This window comes from Mustela nigripes, chromosome 14 (assembly GCF_022355385.1).
Source record: "Mustela nigripes isolate SB6536 chromosome 14, MUSNIG.SB6536, whole genome shotgun sequence".
In the NCBI taxonomy this organism is placed as follows: Eukaryota; Metazoa; Chordata; class Mammalia; order Carnivora; family Mustelidae; genus Mustela; species Mustela nigripes.
Window position 1 is genome coordinate 7816483 of NC_081570.1, and position 21908 is coordinate 7838390.

The 21908-nt window shown below is 44.5% G+C and overlaps 1 protein-coding gene across 2 annotated transcripts in view; it reads right to left on the minus strand.

Moving 5' to 3' along the window:
• Positions 1 to 21908, minus strand: part of MTOR (mechanistic target of rapamycin kinase) — a 126310-nt gene that overhangs the window by 78608 nt on the left and 25794 nt on the right. For both annotated transcript variants that reach the window (XM_059375478.1, XM_059375479.1), the window contains exons 14-23: positions 18812 to 18934; positions 18109 to 18198; positions 17893 to 17985; positions 16875 to 17009; positions 16511 to 16640; positions 14916 to 15166; positions 4412 to 4498; positions 1730 to 1897; positions 1075 to 1187; positions 589 to 751 (exon numbers count right to left, since the gene is read on the minus strand). In XM_059375478.1, the coding sequence (XP_059231461.1) occupies positions 589 to 751; positions 1075 to 1187; positions 1730 to 1897; positions 4412 to 4498; positions 14916 to 15166; positions 16511 to 16640; positions 16875 to 17009; positions 17893 to 17985; positions 18109 to 18198; positions 18812 to 18934 (1353 nt within the window). The remainder of the gene's footprint in view (positions 1 to 588; positions 752 to 1074; positions 1188 to 1729; positions 1898 to 4411; positions 4499 to 14915; positions 15167 to 16510; positions 16641 to 16874; positions 17010 to 17892; positions 17986 to 18108; positions 18199 to 18811; positions 18935 to 21908) is intronic.

The following is a 21908-nucleotide window of genomic DNA, read 5'->3' on the forward strand; positions in this document are numbered from 1 at the left end:
CTGAAGCCGCACGCTGTTCCCTGGACCCTCCGAACGCGCTGCCTCTGCACGCTGTTCCCTGGACCCTCCGAACGCGCTGAAGCCGCACGCTGTTCCCTGGACCCTCCGAACGCGCTGCCTCTGCACGCTGTTCCCTGGACCCTCCGAACGCGCTGCCTCTGCACCCCTTTGGATTTGCTAGTCCTTCTGCCGGCATCCGACTCTCTGGGCTCAGACCTGCGCTCAGGTCTCTGGTCAGATGGCTGCTTATCAGAGGCTTCACTGTCCACCTGAAAACAAACAGCAACTCTCCCCGCTCCCTCTAAGCTCTTCTGAGACAGACTGTGTTTACTAGCTTTGCCTGGGTGGAACGGAAGCTCCATGAGAACAGGGACATCCTTCTGTTTACTGTGTTATCCCAGAACAGCACTTAGGCCACACAGATGGCTCGAGAAGTGTTTGGTAAATAAAGGACAGGACAAAAAAAGCAAGTAATTCCTAGTTCTTTGAAGGCAGTTGAGAGCTACAGACTGGCAAACAGAGACGTTCACAGACAAAAGTCATCTTCCCCAAGCCAGGAGGAAGAGCATGTCTGTTTTCTTGTCTCACCTTCTTCCCCAGCTGGAAGACCAGCGAAGACAACGTGTCCATGGCCGTGGGACGCAGTTCCGGACTCTGGTCCAGCGTTCGAACAATCGGATGGATGATCCGGGACGCGTAGTCCGTGAAGTCCAGGGACTCTGTCAGGCGGTCCACTGTCTCTAACGCTGCCCTACGATAACCACGACACAGGGGAATTGTTAACACGTGGTCCCGAAGTACCAGAGGTGGCTGAGGGTTATCTTAATCAGCACCAAATGGGAAGGCACGGCCTCGGAGGCAGCTCGGGGGACCTGGCTCCAACACAGGTCCCCGTGGGGTAGGGACGGCTAAGATTTCCAGAAGCCTGAGGCGTTTCTGGACTAAAATGAAGAGAGCTGAGGTAACAACAACAACAACAAAATGGAAGGATGGCCTGGGAACTTAAGAAAAGGACATTTTTAACAAGATGTGAAAAGCTCGATGGCTGCTTCGTCCCCAGGCGCAGGTGCTTACTTCCGAGATGGCAGCGGAACCTCTGGGGCGTCAAAGAGCTTCACGATAGGAGGAAGCAACAAGTGCAGATAGTCGTCCAGGTTGGCGCCGAACAGCTGGATGGCAGCCAACAGCTGCAAAAGGGAGCACAAGCCTGGTGACGGGCAAATACTGGCAAGTACCACATACACGGAGTGCACGGAGGGCGGCAAGCGGGAGCGGATGGAGGACACGTGCGTACACGTGCGCACGGAGCGCACGGAGCACATGGGCAGCTCCAGATTCTGCGGGGATTCTGAAAAGCCTTCAGTAAGTGGCCTTGAGCTACCTTCTTTTGGGAGCACTCCTCCCTCCCCACTATTTTATTTTGCTTGTGTATTATTTTGCTTTCTCTGAGCTTATTTCAATGGACAAGGAATCAGTTGCTAGGTAACAGTGAGAACAGGTCGGGGATAAAACATTTACCAAGAATAATCCAATAAAGGAGAGAAAACACAAGGCCAGTCAAGAGAGGGTTGTAAACATCCTGTCAATTGCACACATCTGGTATTAGCATCGTTAGATTCAGTCTTGTGGCTTGTAGCTACAAACTACAGGGGCTTGCCTCATAGCCGATCATCCCTGGACTCTGATGGATGCTGGGAATCCCTCTAGAGGACACCCCTAAGGGACTCACCTTGATGGAGACGATGCGGCCTGGGCTGTTGTCGTGCATGAAGACGCGTAGCATGTGTGGGATCAGCTGGGGCAGGTAGAGCTTAAATTCACCCCCAAGAGCTACCACAATTTGCTCAATAAGAAGGATGATCGTGCTCTGGATTGAGGTATTCATGACCCAGAATTCCTATAGGGAGGGAAGACAGACAGAAGTAAAGTCACATGCTCTTCTACTGAACTAGGAATCAAGGAACTGAGAGGGCCCTAAAGAAGCAAAACTGTAGTGGGCACAGTCTGCCCCAAGAGAGACTCTTTCCCCAGCCCTCTTTGTATCCTCCGTCACAGGCACAGCGAGCGGATTAAAGGGCACTTCTCGGAATGCACCAGCCTCCCTTGCTCCTGGGCTTTGCTTGTGCTGTGCTCTGTCTGGAACCTCACCTCTTGCTCAGCTAAGTGCCATCTGCTTTTCTAGACCCGCCTCAAGCCTCACTTCCATGAAGGCTTTCCTGTTCTCCTTCCATTACACGCTCTATGTCCCTCTATCCCCTTCTTTTCCAGCACCCATCGTAACTTCATTTTCTCTGGCACGTTCTTTCTACTAGACTGTAAACCTGTTAAAGGCAAGGAGCCCCTTTGAGCCATCTCTGTCTCTCCAGAACCAAGCACAGCACCTGGCGTAGTCCAGCCACCCGAACACGTTCACAGAGTGAATGATGACTACGTGTATTTCACTCAGGGGCTCTGAGCCCGCCCACAGCAGGTTCTCCACTTTGGGTACCAGCCGCTCTCTACCAAAGGGTGATCCCAATGTGAACAGTTTCTTGCCCATTCTGGACTTAGACTTTGGTAGTCTAAATATTGCTAGATATAGGTAGCAGCTCATGTTTGCTCCAAATCATTTTCAGGCCTGGATAAAGCCACAAAAGGAGCACTTTTTCTCCACCTGTATAGTCATCTTCCATGTAAGTTACTAAAGTAAAAACTTGGCCAATCTGCCACAGAATCTGCCTCGGTACCCCAAATAGGTCTGAGTTTTTGATCCCAGGAAAAGCTGGCATTTCAAATCAAGTAAAAAAGAAAGCTGTCTACTGCCTTGTTTGAAATCTCCAGAGGAGACTTGATGATGCCGGATTAGCCCTACTAAAGACGGCAACACATACATATTCATACTTTGGAGCCCTCAACTAACTCAGAATAAAGTCAATAAAAAGAAAAAGAGAACTCCTCAGAAGAAAGGCTTTACTGAAACATCAATTATTTTTATTTTAAAAAAGTCTTAAAAATCGTAATAGCTTAGAAAGTAAAAGCCATACTAAAAGATGCTTGTAAAATTTTCTTTCTCCTCGCAGAGAGAAAAAGCTATTTTCTCTAGATAAAAACCTCTGCCAGAGAAACACCTCCGATTTTATACCCTCCATGGTCTGTCTGATGTGTGTTACTTGGCCTGCCCTCTGCCTTCTTTAGAGAAAGCACACCTACCTCCCCACCGTTATTACTGCGGGCTCCGTACAAGGGCTTCTCTCTCTCCAAGGAGCCAGGCAGCCTGCCCAGGGATCTCTGTGAACAGAGGCTGTTCTCATCCCAGGCTCAGGGGGGCTCATTAAAATGCCCAGGGGCAGCAGTCAAAGGCAAAGCCCCTGGGGCACCTTATCCATCTTGGAGGAAATGAAAGCTGCATTTTGCAGGTGTGAAGCTCGCTGCCTCAAACTTCTGTGTTTTGGTCCTAAATCTTTTTTGGGGACTAAGTCTCTGATTAGTTCTGCTTCCAACCGCAAGCACACTGCTGCCTGCCAGGCCCCCGCCCCCGGAGGGCCGCCGGCTCGCTGGCACTCTGCTCAGCTTCGTGGTACAGAGGCCCCCGTGGCAGGAGTCAGGGAGCGAGTGGTTTTCATTATTTGTACAGATGGGAGTTTTTCAGTTCTGAGACCCGGTTTCAGGGAAGTTCCAGTTTTGAAGTTCGCCGCTTTGATTTTAGTCCTGCTGCCTCCTCCAAGCTAAGTACAAAGGGCTGGCAGAGGAGAGAAGGGATCAGTGAAGAATTGTCTTCCAATTCTTTGAGGGCACGGCCATCTCTGCAAAGCGAGCTTCCCAACAGAGATCTTGAAATGACACAGCACAGCAGGAGGCAGGCCTGCCCCTCCAACAGACATAAAACAACATTGCCCCCAATGGGGAGCCCTCCGCACCTGCTTGCCCGCGTTACACAATCTGGGACAGGTGCTGCTGCAGTCAGAAGGTGGCATTTATGCTCTTAAAGGCGGTGGGGTAAAGCCTCGCCTCCTTCCTCGGTGCCTGACAGGAGTTCAGCGTATGTAACAGCGCTACTGAAACCCAGTCCCCAAACCTCTTAAGGCCGTGGTTGTATGGGCTGTAAGAAGGAGAGCTTTCGTGGGAGCAGTAAAGCAGTAAAGTGAAATTGCTCTGTTGTGTGTGAGGCAAAGAACTGGGGTCTGTTTCTGGCAGAACAATGACTTCAGGATTCTTCCTCCAACCTCATAGCTCGCACTCAGGGGCCAGGCCTGCAGCAGGTCCCCCCCACCCGCCGCGTCACCACCCTCCGGGGAACCCCGCCCCACATTTAATACTGTTGTTGTAACAGCTCTACAAAGACCCACGACCACAATGTCCTCGCTCTCCAGGCCTTCCTCTGGATGTTCCTTGACCCACTGATGAACCGGCCAAAGCACTAATTTCTACTCACTCTCATGAGGGTGACTATTTCATCCATGTAAGGTCGGATGTGGCTCTTCACGAAGGACACCAGCATCCCCAGCTGCTGGAACAGGAACTGGAATGGAGAAGAGGTCAGTGAGTTGGCATCAGGAAGAACAGCGAACTTCCAAGGTCACCCTAAGTTCGCGGCAACAAACGAACACGCCTGTGCAATCGGGTCCCACGCTGGCCATCTACTGAGAGTAAGTCTAAAAAAACCTTCAGTGGTGACAGTAGTGGGGGCTGAAAACGACCCTCAGTGGCTTTACGCCCCAGCCAGGCGAGCCACTGACTGGTGCACGACAAGGGCCTCGGGGCCACGGTGCCTGTCCTGAGCCACGAGGCTACCTCTTGGCTCTCTGACCTTCATTTAACCTCTCCACACCCAGCCTCTTCAGGGGGAAGATGCAGAGGACAATCCCTGTCGCCAGGGCTGGCCCTAAGTTAAACGGGGAAACACCTGGAAAGCACTAGCACCAGATGTGAATACCGGGGGTGCTCCGCGATCACCAGCTATCGCTGAAGGATCTGCGGACTGACTGAAGACTTCAAAATGACATGAAATTCTTAATCAATGATCATTATTAATCATTAAAAATTATTAATCACTATAAATGTGTCTTTCGTCTCTTCAGTTCTAATTCCACTACCACTTACTTTCTAAAATAAATACAGCTATTATGGGTATGGTGGTTCATTTATAGTGATTAACTCAATTAATCAGATCGTAATTCATTACGTAACTGTTTCTCTCTGAGAAACCGTGCACCAAGGCAGTAAGCAAACTGGGGGAGGGATGGGGTGAGGAAGAGTCTGTTCAGGTTGATACGGGGCAGCTGTAAGAAGGGACGCCATCCATTAAAACAAGCTGGGAATAAAAAGGCTTGGGCAAAGATGATCCAGCTACTTTCCTGGCTAAAGATGTCTTTAGGGTATAGTTTTTATTTTATCATGATCTTCAGATAGTGCCTCATGTCCATATGCAACAGCAAATCATACTCTAAATCCTCCGCCCTGAAAGATTTTTCTAGCTCTCTATGCCTCCGCCCTCCCATTAATAAGGACAATTTAGCAATGAATATACATATTTTCACTCTCATCTGTGTTCTGAAACTTGGGCAAATTAGGATTAAATAAAAACTTGTTTCAAACACAAGTAATGGACTTACAGACTCACTACCTGCAGAGGTGAGACTCACGGGACTTCCAGTCTTGGGCTTCAAGGGAGCGTGGATGCCTCTAATGACATGGACGCCAATGGATTCTAAGGTGCTTAGAACCTGCCCACCACGTGGCACAGGTCTGACTCAACTCAGGACAGCCTTTCCTACCCACTGCTCGGGAGACCCCACATCAAATCGCTGCTGACCATTTCTGTGAAATGATCTCTTAATAGGATCCAGAGATCAAGGGATGTGAGACTCCAAGTATAACGGTTTTTAAGCTATATTTTTGTTATGTGAGCCTGAAAGAAGGTAGAAAATTGAAGCTGGAGGAAAAGCAGGGCATTGGGGTTGGCAGGGAGGTCAGGAAAACCACAAGACCAGAAGGACAGAGCTCCCGAGCCCTGCTGTTGTTTCACATAGGTGTAATGGGGGGCCCGGCAGTGTTCAGCCATCTTCACCTGCCAAGGGATGGATGCCGACAGCAAGTGCTTCCCTCACAGTAAGGAGCCCAGCAGCCCCCCCACCCCATTTTTTCTCCGTTAGATTCCTCCACAAGTTTTCTTCTCTTTCTTTCCTGGAACACTAGCATATTAAAATAACATAGTTTTAGTCTTGAAAATATGGTGGGTTAGGTACCCCTGCTGTGAAAAGCCTAAAGATACCGCATTAGCAATAATAAATACTGTTACTGTGTCATCAGAACTGAAACCTTTGGCAGAGAGCCAGACCTTCAGAGGGCTACCTATTAAGAGAAATGGTGCCTCCCCTCAATGAATCTGTCCACTGGCAGAAGGACACAAAGACATCTGTCAGTCTTGATGTGGAGTCCAGGCAGGAAAAAAGTCTCTCCCAAGAGCTTGTACTCTCAGGTCAATATCCTACGAGTTTAGGGGTTATGGTGACTACCCGTGTGTGCTGAGAAACTCTAAGCCAGAAAATTAACTTGAAGTTCACATGGCAGAAGGAAAAGCAAATCCTCTCTAGACAGATGCAATTTGAGAGCAGGTTTTCTGGTACTGCTCCAGGGAGCGCCGGGCTGCATAGGTACAATATCCAAAATTATAAGACAGGTAAAGATAAGCCCCTGGCAGTGTGACTCAGCAGAAACAATAAACAGCAGGATCAGACCCATCACAGATTTTCCATATATTGGAATTACTGGATAAAAAATATAAAATTGTTTTAAAGTGCTTAAAGAAATAAATACGAGAATTTAAAAAATGAGTAAAGAACAGGGTAACACCAAAAAAAATACTCAGCATATTTGAAAGAACCTAAAAAAATGTAGCTGGGGTGCGCCTGGGGGACTCAGTCGGTTAAGCATCTGCCTTTGGCTCAGGTCATAATCCCAGGGTCCTGAATTGCGCCCCACATAAGGCTCCCTGCTCAATGCAGAGTCTGCTTCTCCCTCCCCTCTCCCTCTGTGTATGTGATCTCTCTCTCTCTCTCTCTCAAATAAATAATCTTAAAAAAGATTTTTTAAATGTGTTTGAAAGTAAAAATAAAAAATAAAAAAATGTAGTTGAAAGTAAAAACTCAAGAACAGGTCAAAAAGACACAGCTGGGGGTGCCTGGGTGGCTCAGTCGGTTAAGCATTTGCCTTCTGCTCAGGTCAGATCCCAGGGTCCTGGGACTGAGTCCCACATTGGGCTCCCTGCTCACCAGAGAGCCTGATTCTCCCCCTGCTCATGCTCTCTCTCCTGCATTCATTCTCTCTCTCTCTCTCTCTCACAAAAACAAAACTAAAAACTGAAATGCACAGCTGAGGAATTTGTGAACAGAAAAGGGATGTGAAGAAATATCCAGAATAGATCTCTAAGAAATAAAGATGAAAAATATGGGCAAGAAACTAACAGACATTAAGGAAAGAGTGAGCTCTACATGTGAATCAAATTTTAGAAGGAAAAAACAGAGGGGTGGAATCCTCATATTCAGGAAATCCACAAATTTCAAACAGGATGTGAGAAAGAAATCCTTATCTAGATGCACAATAGGGGAGCTTCCGGGCAACGAACACAATGACAAGATCTGAAATAGTCATTGAGAAAAGTAGGATGAAGTGAAAAGGAATTGTGATTTCTCAACAACAGAAGAAATGAGAAAACATGGGATTGTATCTATCATTGTAGGAGAACCCACAATGGTATCCTCAGCTAAATAAAGATTTAAAAAGAGGGTGAAATAAAATATTTTTCAGATACCCAGAAACACAGAGCTTACTTTGACGGATGTTCACAAGAGAAATGTGCCCTCATCCTGAAGGATAAGGACCCTAGAAGAAAGCCCTGAGGTGGAAGACAGAGCAAGGAGAATCGAGACAGCAAGTGTATCTGCATATAACAGTGCTGACATTCAGTTTGGCAGCAGGAAAAAGAAAAAAGTGATCCTACATAAGAGGGAAAGCAATAGTGTAAGCAATCACTCTAAGTTTTGTATATTATTCAGAAGGAGGGAGATATGGATTAATTTTTAAAATTAGGTATTAAAGTTAGGTATGTGAGGCAAAATCTAAAGGTGAAAAAGATAAAACGAATCCATCCCTCATCCTGTACAGGGGGACATATTCCAAAGAGCTCAAAGATCTAAGTGTAAAAAATCAGGGGGTGCCTGGCTGGCTCAGTCGGAGGACGGGAGGACTGTGTGACTTGATCTTGTGGTTGTGAGTTCAAGCCCCATGTGGGGCATAGAGATTGCCGAGAAAACAAACAAACAAACAAACAAAAAAATGTAAAAAGCAAGGCCAATTAAATACCAAAAAAAAAAAGTAAAAATGATGTACAAGGCTTTTTGTTACAGGATTATTTTAAGTATCAAAAGGATGAAAAAAAGGCAAATGTTCATCCACAAGGACAGGTTGAACAGCTGGGCACACAGTGGGGTGCCATCACCCCCCAGGGAGTGGCAAGAACTCCAGGACCCGCTGCTGTGATGGTAAAAAAAAGCAGGGCCCACAACAGTGTTTACAGTATGATCTCTTCTGAGGGAGGCAGGTGGGGGAATATGGATTTCCTCACGTTTTCAAAAACAAACAGTGAAAAGACAAATTGAAAAATGACCAAATGGTTGCCTTAGGGGGAAGTGTGGTAGGCAAAATAATGGCAAGCCAGAGATGTCTGTGCCCTAGTCCCTAGATCCCACGAATAAATGACCCTGCATGACAAAGGGGACTTCTGAAGATGTGATTAAGGTTCAGGACTTTGATGTGTGGAGATGACCTCTTAAAAGCAGAGAACCTTTGCTGGCAGTGGGCCGAGAGCAGGATCTGCAGCCAAAGAAGGGTCAGAGAGATGCAATGTTGCTGACTCTGCAGGCAGAGAAAGAAGGCCAAGCAGTGTGGGCCGCTGCTAGAAGCCAGAGTCAGCAAGGGAGACGGACTCTCAGCAAGGGGAGGCTCTCCCCTAGAGCCTCCAGAAAGGAACGTGCCTCAACAGCACCAGATTTTGGTTCGGTATGACCTCTGACAGACTGACGACCTATAGAGCTGTAAGAGAATGAATTTGTGCTGTCCGGAGCCATGACCGTGGTGCGGATTTGTTACAGCAGGAATAGGAAACGCTACAGGAAGAAACAGGATAATATGGATGGGGAAAGGGGCGCCAGGGTGGCTCAGTGGGCTGAGCTGCTGCCTTTGGCTCGGGTTGTGATCTCAGGGTCCTGGGATCGAGTCCCGCATCGGGCTGTCTACTCAGCGGGGAGCCTGCTTCCTCCTCTCTCTCTGCCTGCCTCTCTGCCTGCTTGTCATCTCTGTCAAATAAATAAATCTTTAAAAAAAAAATACAGATGGGGAAAGAAGCTAGACTTCACTGAACACATTTTATAGTTTCAGCTCTGGAACTGTTTTAATGTCTTACATAATTAGAATAGCCACAAAGAAATTTCTAAACACTAAAAAGAAAAGAAAAAAAAATTTCTAAACACTGAAAATGAACAGAAACTAATTTAACTGTAACTCAAGTTGGTTGCACAATCACTAAAAAATGAATTTCAAGTGACTTTAAACACAGTATTTTGGTGTGTATCTCCAAAACAACACAGCCTAAGAACAATTAAAAAAAAATTTTTTTTTTAAATCATAAAAAACCCTGAACTGCATTCAGTAACCTTACTGTTATTACTAATACTAGTCATTTACCATTTATATGTATACAAGATACATTTGGGAATGTATTCTGCAAGATAAAGCAAGTAATTATAGAAAAGTCAGAACCAAGTAAGGAGTTTTTCAGTGTGAGAAACAAGTATAAAATCAAAATAAAAACTCTTAAATCTTAAATTTACATTGGAAAATCTGTGTTACTTCATGACTTATGTTTCCTTTCTCTAAAAATTACTTATTTCTTGGGGCACCTGGGTGGCTCAGTAGGTTAAAGCCTCTGCCTTCAGCTCAGGTCACAATCCCAGGGTCCCGGAATCAGCCCCACATCGGGCTCTCTGCTCGGCAGGGAGCCTGCTTCCCCCACTCTCTCTCTGCCTTCCTCTCTGCCTACGAATGATGTCTGTCAAATAAATAAATAAAAATCTTAAAAGAAAAATTACTTATTTCTGTTCTGTTCACAGAGACAGCTGAGAAACAATGATATGCTAATAGCAACGAGCCTCCCAGCACGCGGACTGCTGTCTCCAAGTACCATCTCTCACTTAAAGAAACATACCTCCTTGGAAGTGGCCATGCCCAGCCTTGAGTGAAAAGCACTTGAAAAACCCAGAATAACTCCCACCCCCACCAACCACAGAAAGCAAAAAAAAGAAAAAAAATCAAGGACAAAGACCACTGGCCAATGTAAAAAGAACACAATGGCCAGGCTGATTGGGATAATTAGATCCTGAGAAAGAACAGTTCCTTCACTGAATAGAAATACTACATATAGCTCCACAAGTTGATAATGATACTTCAAAAATAGCTGGGGTTGTGGGGGTGGTACCTGAGTCACCTCTGAGAAGTTGCAAGGGACCTAATTCCTTACTCTGAAAAAACTGATACATAAGAGTCTTGCATTTATTCTGCCCTCCCTGTAGGAACTATACTTCAAATTAACTGAATGATAGTTGACAACACAAAGTTCTTCATAGATGATCGCTAACAAATAAATCTGTAATAATATAATTAGAAAATCACAGCTTTGCAGTTGCTAATTAAATAATCGTTCTAGAAAACAGTCTTCAATGAACACTAAAATGATTAGGAGAAAGGCTGAGAGGGAACACAGGATCATAGTACCTGAGCCCACTGATTAATCCTTACGTCACTAGAAATGGAGGATTTAGAAAAGATCTGCTTACTAACTGAAATAGGAAGTATTCAGTACCTCCTGTGAAGTATCTCTTGCCAAAAGAAGGAATCTGAATTTAATGACTCTAAATCTAATCAATTTACAAGAACTTAAGGAATCTTGAAGATACAATCAGCCAAATCCAAAATGGGAAATCCTACAGGACAAATGACTTGCTTTCTTCCACAAATAAATGGCATGAAAAAAAAGTGGGAGTTAAAGGAGAAGAGATAGAAAGAGAATTGGATATATCAACCAAATGTGATGTGCATAACTTATCTGGATTCTGATTTAAATAAACCAAATATGAAAAAATATTTTTAAGACAAACAAGGACAGTTGAAGAAGGCTCAGTATTAAAAGATACTAAGGAATTCTTTTTACTTTTGTAGGTGTTGTAATTTTGGTTATATGGGAAAAAGTATTTGTTGGTGAAATAGTACAATATCTGGGATTTGCTGTAAGGTGTGTGTGGAAAGAGTGTGAGAGGGGGTGTAGTAAGATGAAACCAAATTGATAAAATGCTAGTAATTACAGATGAGTATGGGAATTTAATATAAGTTGTCTACTTTTTTAAAAAGATTTGTTTATTTTAGAGAGGGAGTGAACACACGCACCAGCGGTGGGAGGGCCAGAGGGAGAGAATCTATAAGCAGACTCCGCAATGAACACAGAGACCAACACAAGACTTGATCCCATGATCCATGAGATTATGACCTGAGCCGAAACCCTCAACCAACTGAGCCACCAAGAACTCTAGTTGTCTATTTTTGTTTATGACTGAAATATCCCATTACGAAACATTTATTAAAATTAAAGACAGCGACGTGAGGGCAAGACAAAAAAATGAAAGCTCAACCAAGCCCAGAAAAAAAGAAAATATATAAACAGATAAAGCAGGTCAAAAATCAAGCACTAAGTTGGATGGATGAAATATACCCAAATAGATCAACAATCACAATAAATAAAAATGGACTGAATGCACTGATTAGCAAAGATTTTCAAAAGAGACTAAAGGGATAATCTAGCTATATTATTATATATTATATTACATATATATATATATATAATTATACATATTATCATGAAAGACCCACCGAAAGCAAAAAGTTTCAAGATAATTAAAAGTAAAAGGATAATTAAAGACGTACACTCTCCAAAAAAAAAGTTGGTGTATTTATACTAAAATTAGGCGAAATAAATTTTAAGGTATTATTAAAGATAAAAAGAGTCCTTGCAAAATGATAAAAGATGTGACTTACCAGGAGGATACCATGATTTCAAGTTTGAATATATCTAATAATATATCTCCCCAAATTTATAAAACAGAACTGACTAAACTATGAGAAATTAATATGCCCACCACTGTAAAGGGAGATTAACTCATTCCTCTCAGTAACAGATTAAGCAAACAAAAAATTAGTAAGAATACAAAAAATTTGAACACGGTAAGTAATAAGTTCAAATCTAATGACATACATGGAACTTTGCACATAACATCAACAAACACCCACTATTCCCCAGCACAGAGGAAACATCAAACGGATCAAGCATTCAATTAAGGCAGTTTCAGCAAACATCAAGTAATTGTAAACCCCATGCAATTAAGTTAGAAACAGATATCGAAAAAAGAAATTTAAAACTCTGTAAATCTGCAGATTAAAATATCCACTTCTGAATAACTCAGTGGTGAAAAAAGAAATCATGGGAAACATAAAAAACACTTATCTCTGAGCAATAATGGCACTAAGTTATTATTCAGCTATGAAGAAAGAATGAACTACTGATCCATAATGAACCCCAAAAGTGTTAAGTGAAAGAAACTAGTCACAAAAAAAAACCACATACAGTTTCAGAACATTTAAAGGCAAATCTATAGGCACAAAGTAAATAAAATGAATCATTTCTTAGGGATGCCCAGGTGGCTCAGTTGGTTGAGTGTCTGACGTTGGCTCAGGTCATGATCCGTGATCCCAGGATCATAGGATCGAGCCCCACGTCAGGCTCCCTGCTTGGAGCGGAGCCTGCTTCTCCCTCTCCCTCTGCCCCTGCTCGTGCTCGCTCACTCTCTCAAATAAATAAATAAAATCTTTTTTTAAAAAATGAATAATTTCTTTTAAAAATGTGACCAAAACTGTTTTAAGAAGAAACAGAAAAACAAAACAGATCTTTGAACCTGAACTTAATAAATAAATAAATAATGATCACAGGCCAATTCTACTCAAGAATGTAGATGTAAAAAACTGATATTAAGTATTAAATATTAAGTCAATGTATCAAAAAATACATCATAACCAAGATGGTTTTAAAACAATAATTCAAGGGGCGCCTACGTGGCTCAATGGGTTAAAGCCTCTGAGACCTTCAGCTCATGTCATGATCCCAGAGTCCTGGGATCGAGCCCCACGTCAGGCTCCCTGCTGAGCAGAGAGCTTCCTCCTCTCTCTCTCTCTGCCTGCCTCTCTGCCTACTTGTGATCTTTGTCTGTCAAATAAATAAATAAAATCTTAAAAAAAAATTCAAAAAAAATTTGAACATTAGGACATGTATCAATGTAATTCAACATATTAACACACTGAAAGAGAAAAAATTATATAATCGCCACACGAAACAAATCAAAGGCATTTGATAAATCCAATACTTGTTCACGATAACTATAATACATGATAAAAATTCTAGCAAACTAAGACCATAAGGGAACATTTATAGCCCTTAAAAAGCTACCTGTCAAAAACCTAGAGCAAACATTATACTTAGTGTGGAAATCTTAACAGCAATCCCACTGAAATGAGAAACAAGATTAAAGATTTCCAGGTTCACAGAGTCTAATCCACATTGTAGTGAGAGTCATAGAAATGAAAATGAGGAAAAGTAGTAACTGGTTTAAAGATTAAAACAAAAAACAAGAACTGCCTTTCTCTTCTTGTAGACTATATGATTATCTACAGTGAAAAGCTAGGAAATTTAGTTAAATTATTAGAATTAGTAAAAACTCGATGAGGTTGCGTACTTAAAACTGTACTTCCGTACTCCAGGCACAAAGTTAAAAAATATACTTTCTAAAAAGATACTATTTCCTCTAAACGTACATCAAATTGAATATATAATCACAGAAGAAAATCTGATCTTAAAAGTTAATTCAAGGGGCACCTGGGTGGCTCAGCCGGTTGAACGTCCAACTCTTGATTTCAGTTCAGTTCCTGACGGCAGCGTCCTGAGACCAAGCCCCGTGTCAGGGCTCCCCGCACTGCAGGGGTCTGCTTGAGATTTTCTCTCTCCCTGTTTCTCTACTCCTCCCCCTGCACATCCATACACATGCTTTCTCTCAGTCTCAAACAAGGAATCAAGTCTTTAAAAAAAAGCCCCCTTGAGCTTTGTTGAGCAGGTTCACTGCCACTAGTGGGACGGGAAAATAATCACAGCGCCGCTCTGCAAGTCGTGTAGTTTAGAGAAAGAAAAGAGAGCAAAAGGGAAAAACAGGCTAGAAAGTCCTTACTTTGCAACCAGTGTGACAACAGATTCAGGCAAGGATCATCCGCAGCTGCTTGGTCATTGGATCAAAGACAGGGAATAGGACAGTCACAGGCTTGGAGCCTATCAGCCTATCAGCACCGGATTACTTAATGACTCAAGAAAAAGGCAACTTACAATGGAGAGCTCTGACAGAGACCGATTTCACCACATGCTCAAACTCAGGATCAGCACTAATGGGAGAAGCTGACGTTATGAGATCTGGTAAGAGGTATGCAATGTCACCTCCATAACAGTCTCGCTAAAACGAGGGACCCGATAAGACTTCAATCCAATCATGAGGAAGCAACAAGTTCACCCAGTGTGATGTTCTACTGGACAAGTGCCCTGAAATCTAGGTACACCCCCCACCCGCCCAAATGCCCCCCCCAACTCATTGTTTAGCCCTTCTAAGGCGATAACCCAGGAAACTGAACCTGTACCCTCAAAGGTTAGGAGTTAGGGGGCGGGGAGGTACTCAGCCCAACATTCAACAGGGAGCATCCGTGTGGGGCTCAGGAGCAGGGGCGGGGTTTGACCTACTCACCTCCCGGATGGCCCCGTCGCAGACCCGAATGACATTGAGGAATGTGGGCATGACCTGCGGCAGGAACTGTACACACTTGAGGCCCAGGGACTTGAAGATGAAGGTGATGGCCTGGACGACCATAGTGTGATGGTGTGACAGGGACTGGTCTCGGAAGATCCGCATCAGCGCCACCATGGACACAGCGGGGTAGAACTCATCCAATGGCAGGTTGCCCATGTTGACCAGCATCTCGCTGGTGCTATAGTCAGCTAAGACAAAACCATGGCAACAATCACGAGCTATACGGGCCACGACCAACTAGGAGCAGAACCTGGCTAACAACAAGCAGCTAGACCGTCGTTCAGCATTCTCGGGGACACAGGACAGATGACGAACCCACGAACAGGCTCTCACGGCGAAAAACGCGAGAGCCTTTGGCTGTTCTATTACCCCGACCACAAAAACCTGGAACAGTACATGATGGGTTTTCTTTAAATTGCTCGGTTCAACTTCGCTTATCATTACAGTTGACAACTTTGTAGTTGAAACCATTAATAAAAATAATGACTCTCCCAAATGAAAGTAAAGGGAATCAAATGAGGCTAACATCTGTTCAGCAGCTGCTTGGTGCCCCCAGGGACTTCGGATGAGGGAGCGGCGAATGCTAGCTGACCTGAACAGCAAGGATCGCAAAGATTGGGTGAGGGGTGGGTGGACGGTTCACTGACGAGGCCAAACACTAGACCAGCCGAGACTGGACTGGCGCCGGGGAGAAAGGACGAAATGTGCAGGCACTGGGCTGAGACTCTGTTCCTGACAGCCCCGGGTCTGGAGGGTAACGTCAGAGCTATGCTTCTCTGCTCTACAGAAGAACTGGAAGCAACAGGATTCCACCCATGGAGCTCAGAAACCAATTATTTTTAAAAGGCTCAGGGGTTAGAGCACTGGTCTTGTAGAAACAAAATACTTTGGGAAAACAACACTTCGCTGGAAAGGTTGGAAGAGCCACTGCTGAACTTTTACTCTTCCGGAAATAAGCCTGCCTGATGAACAACAGGTTAAGTCTAGAAAAATCTGCTGTAGCCCCATACCCTCCCCAATCGCTCAGGGTACTTGTCAAAAGGCAAAGGGGCTCCAAGGCCAGACCAGCTGATGAAAAAAAAGAGCCCTGGATTCGGATTGCTACCACTTTCTCTGTGCCCCTAAGCCTGGCCTCAGGTTTCCCTAGCAATTAAAATAAGGAGAATAAATTCTGCCCTGTTCCTCCCTGGGTGCCATGAGAATAGAAAACATCAAAGAAAACTAACAAAGAATGAGAGATGAACAGAGGGGATGGGGTGATAATTCACAGCTCTCTCATCAGCACCAAAAAGTGGGTATAGACTTGGCCTGTTGACCCTTGACAAAGAATGTGGACAGATGGACTCTGGACACACTGGGAAGCAGCACCCCTGTTGTGATTCAAGAGAAAACTTAACTTTCCATTCAAAAGTCATGAAGTGGGCCAATATGCTCTAATCTGTTATCCAGCCCAAGGCTCTTTCTAAGCACAGCCAGCGAGGACTTTGTGAGGCAGGAACTTGGCGAGTCTTTCACAGTTCCCCTCCACTTACAGGAATCCTGACTTGACTTGGATTCAGACAGGCTGACGGCAGAAGCATCGCGGGACTGGTCAATCATGCCAATGTTTACTTTGTGCTTGTAGGGATCCAGGGCCCCTAAAAGCCCTAACACACGGATAGCCTAGGTGAGAAAGGGGGGGGGAAAGAAAACATTCATCACAATGTCCGGTGTTGGTTTCGTGACTCCTCCTCCTTTCATGTCCCACGACATCCAGCTGACATCTGAATGACCAGCTAGAAGAACAAAACGGAGGGCAGGACAGCTCATCAACACTCCGTCCGAGCACGTTAATGCCACAATCTCTCCATTCTCCCAGCGAAGTCTTTAAAGAACCAAGTTTGCCATGGTCCCTACCTCTCTCCGTGTCCCCTGGTTCTGTTCAGTCTTCAGAAAATTCAGCAGGACCTCAAGCAAAGTGGGGTATTTCCTATAGGGCTCCACCACATAGCCAGTGCTGGCCACCAACTGTCCCAGGGTCCACAGAGCCACCTGGACAAGCAACAGAACAATGGTTTGTTGAGCCAGTGAGAGAGAAGAGAAAGCATGGTTTGTACTCTCTGTTAATGACACAATGAAGTAGGAGTGCCTGGCTGGCTCAGTCAGTTAAGTGTCTGCCTTCCGTTCAGGTCATGGCCCCAGAGTCCTGGGACCAAGTTCCGCATCGGGCTCCCTGCTCAGTGGGGAGCCTGCTGTTCCCTCTGCTTGTATGCTCTCTCTGACAAATAAATAAATAAATTCTTAAAAAAAGAAAAATGATGCAATGAAGCGTTAGAGGCTTTTCTAAGAAAAGACGTTTCCATGAACAGAAATCCTGGAGAGTCTGGGCATAAAAACAAGGCCACAAACCAACATAACCAGCACTAGATCAAGAGATAAAAGAAGAGCCCCACCGTTCTCAACGGAAATACACAGCCCTTCCACGTTCTAAGTGATTAATGGGAGAAATCAATTTAAAAGGAAATTAGGATTGTTCTTAATTTTGGTCTAGTCATATACTGACCTCGGTGACCAAACTAAATGAAGCCGGAGCTGGGGAAGGGTATGCTGAAGCTCTACTTGCCTCCACAGCTACAGGCCCATGCTTTCTCTTTCCCTCTTGGGGCTGGGGCTCTGACAGATGACCTGGATTTTCTTTTACCCAGAGGAAAGGCCACTGGCCAGCCCTGAGGATTACTGAAAGCGAATCCAGGTCAGGATGGCTGCTAATTCTGGCTCCAGATCTTTCTTCATTTTCCTCAACAGATATTTCCGAGTACTTACTGTGTGCCAAGCTTTGGCTCGGGCACTGGCTGGGGGCACTAAGTGACGAAGAAAGGCAAGGGCCCTGGCCTCAGGGGCTTGTTCTACCCAGTCCGGAAGAAGCAGTACGCACCTGCCTTTTGGCCAACAGAGAGGAGTCCTGCAGCATGTCCATGATGGTAATAAAGAGTTCGTCCACCCATTTCCTCATTTCCAGGCCACTAACCTATAAAATGAAAAAGAGGGTGGCAGGTAAGATTAGAGATTATGGCATTACAAAGTATTTTGATTTCCTCAGAGGCTAAACAGTATTCTTCCCATCCTACGGAGAAAGCAGCTGTCCCCTTACCTGAGCCAATTCTCCTATCGTAGCCAAGACATTGTTGATCACACCTGGGTTTGGATCAGGGTCCGGATCTTTCAGTTTCAAAATTAAAGCCTATGAAAAGAAGGGATGATAAAAACGAACGCAGGACAGAATCTACTAGAAACCCTTCTTTCACGTGAGTAAAATTCACCTGAGAGACCATTTCAATCCTAGATAAATTACTTCTAGGCTTTATGAATCCAGGATTTCTCCAGAATGTGAATTCTAAAACTCTTCTCCATACTAAGCCTAGTTAGATGTATGAGAAAGCTGAGAAATGCCTTGAGAAAAACACGTTTCCTGTGCCTTCTCACACAGTACCTGATCATCTGCCAGATTCACATAAGTTCTGAAAGATTTCTAAAGCCTCTAACATATTCGAATTTTAAAGCTGACTTTTTTTCACTTTGAAGTACCTATTTTACGCCAATCTCTACCTACTTCTCCTTTCCAAGCACATTTGATGATGTGCTCCAATCACTGTATCTTATCTCTTATACGGAGAGCCCTTTCCTCCAACTGGTGAGATTTTCACTGTTCTTTCACTAAGAATGTTTGATGTGGCCCTTGACCCTGAGCCTGGGACGGAAGAAACTATCTACTAAAAAACTCCCATTGTCTCAAAGGAGCGGACATAAGATGACTTGCAAAGAAAGTGCCAGCTTCTCTAGCTGCTATGACTTACCTTCAGAATGGGCTCCATGTAGGGGCGGATGAGCCGGGGGGCATTGGAGACCAGGTGCCCCAGCATTCGGGCACTCTGCTCTTTGATTCTTCCAATGCCACTGTGCTCCAGCTCTGTCAGAATCTGCAGGAAAGAAAGGGGTGGCATGGTAGAGAAAGTTCTAGAGAGGAACGGTGTATTGAAGGGGAAACACGGCAGGGAACCAGAGGAAGGAACCAGAATTGCACTATGGATCAAGGAGCTGCTGGATCCTCCACAAAGGCCAACTGCTGAGGACACAGCAGTGATGGGAAGACAGACTGCTGGAAATCAGCCCCAGCCCCCATGGTCCCCCAGCCGTCCCCGAGCACAGCTTTAACAGTACGGCACAGGCCCAAGGGGCTGGGAACACCAACACGGACAGCGAGAGCCAGGGTCTGCAGAAATGAGGAACAAGGGAAGGGTTCTCTTTGAAAACAATCTTTGCAAATCACTGAGGGGGCCTATAAATAATGACAAAGAATTGGAGAACAGCCCAGCTCTGCTATTGAAAGAAATATTAATACTCAGTAGTGGTTTCAGGGACGTCTAGATAAACCCAAACAGTCAGGGATTATACCAACAGAATCCCCTTGGGCCTTGATGAACAGAAATAACAAGTTTGTTCTGACATCCTTAAAACACCAGTAAACCAGCACATTCTACTCACTGTGACACAGATATAAACAACTTAATAAAGAGAGACTTCTGGCGAGCTGAAGTTGCCGGAAGGAAATCTCTGAACCGTGAGAAAAGTGCATGTTAACTCAGCTACCCAGAGGAAGAGTTTATAACTTAATAATATGTTTTGTCTTAGGTTATTGATTTAATAATTCTGACTTTCTGGATTCCTCCCGGCAGCCCATTTTCCCCCGTCACAGCAGACAGCAGTGAGAGGGGACAGAGGGGCTGCTGAGAACAGACCCACAGGAGCCAGGAGATGGCTGGCAGGGAGGAAACATGCCCGTGAGGAGAGCACCAATCTCCGGAGCATCAGGGGCCAAATCAAAGATCCCCAAATTCACTTCCAGAGCCAGCAAGCATCCCTGTGCCCTGACAACGATACCCTAGAGCCCCCTCTGATGATCGAGGGGCATGAGGAAAAGAGAGGCATGAGGAAATGTCCCATATCAAAGCGTGCAAATGTGCGATTCAACTTGTGAAGGTCTGTATCCACACTTGAAAACACGAAAAATTATGCACCCCAAACCATAAGATACCTAGCAATAAACCTAACCAAAGAGGCAAAGAATCTATACTCAGAAAACTATAAAGTACTCATGAAAGAAATTCAGGCAGACACAAAGAAATGGAAAAATGTTCCATGCTCATGGATTGGAAGAACAAATATTATGCAAATGTCTATGCTACCTAAGGCAATCTACACATTTAATGCAATCCCTATCAAAATACCATCCATTTTTTTCAAAGAAATGGAACAAATAATCCTAAAATTTATATGGAACCAGAAAAGACCTCGAATAGCCAAAGGAATATTGAAAAAGAAACCCAAAGTTGGTAGCATTACAGTTCCAGACTTCAAGCTCTATTACAAAGCTGTCATCAAGACAGTATGGTACTGGCATAAAAACAGACACACAGATCAATGGAACAGAATAGAGAGCCCAGAAATAGACCCTCGACTCTATGGTCAAGAAATCTTCGACAAAGCAGGAAAAAATGTTCAATGGAAAAAAGACAGCTCCTTCAACAAATGGTGTTGGGAAAATTGGACAGCCACATACAGAAAATGAAACTGGACCTTTCCTTACACCACACATGAAAATAGACTCAAAATGGATGAAGGTCCTCAATGTGAGAAAGGAATCCATCAAAATCCTTGGGGAGAACACAGGCAGCAACCTCTTCAACCTCAGCCACAGCAACTTCTTCCTAGGAACAATGCCAAAGGCAAGGGAAACAAGGGCAAAAATGAACTATTGGGACTTCATCAAGATCAAAAGCTTCTGCACAGCAAAGGAAACAGTCAACAAAACCAAAAGACAACTGACAGAATGGGAGAAGATATTTGCAAACGACATATCAGATAAAGGGCTAGTGTCCAAAATCTATTATAAAGAACTTAGCAAACTCAACACCCAAAGAACAGTCTAATCAAGAAATGGGCAGAGGATATGAATAGACATTTCTACAAAGAAGACATTCAGATGGCCAACAGACACATGAAAAAGTGCTCCACATCACTCAGCATCAGGGAAATACAAATCAAAACTACAATGAGGGGCGCCTGGGTGGCTCAGTGGGTTAAGCCGCTGCCTTCGGCTCAGGTCATGATCTCAGGGTCCTGGGATCGAGTCCCGCGTCGGGCTCTCTGCTCAGCAGGGAGTCTGCTTCCTCCTCTCTCTCTGCCTGCCTCTCTGCCTACTTGTGATCTCTCTGTGTCAAATAAATAAATAAAATCTTTAAAAAAAATAAAGAAAAAAAAATTTAAAAAAATTAAAAAAAAAAAAACTACAATGAGATAACCCCTCACACCAGTCAGAATGGCTAAAATTAACACGTCAGGGAAGGACAGATGCTGGCAAGGATGCAGAGAAAGGGGAACCCTCCTACACTGTTGGTGGGAATGCAAGCTGGTGCAACCACTCTAAAAAACAGCATGGAGGTTCCTCAAAAAGTTGAAAATAGAGCTACCGTACAACCCAGCAATTGCACTACTGGGGATTTACCCTAAAGATACAAACGGAGTGATCCGAAGGGGCACGTGCACCCAAATGTTTGGAGCAACAATGTCCACAATAGCCAAACTATGGAAAGGGCCTAGATGTCCATCAACAGATGAATGGATCAAGAAGATGTGGTATATATACACAATGGAATACTCTGCAGCCATCAAAAGAAATGAAATCTTGCCATTTGCGACGATGTGGATGGAACTAGAGCGTATCATGCTTAGCGAAATAAGTCAATCAAAGAAAGACAACTATCATATGATCTCCCTGATATGAGGAAGGGGAGATGCAATGTGGGGGGGGTTGGGGGGTAGGAGAAGAATGAATGAAACAAGATGAGATCGGGAGGAAGACAAACCATAAGAGACTCTTAATGTCACAAAACA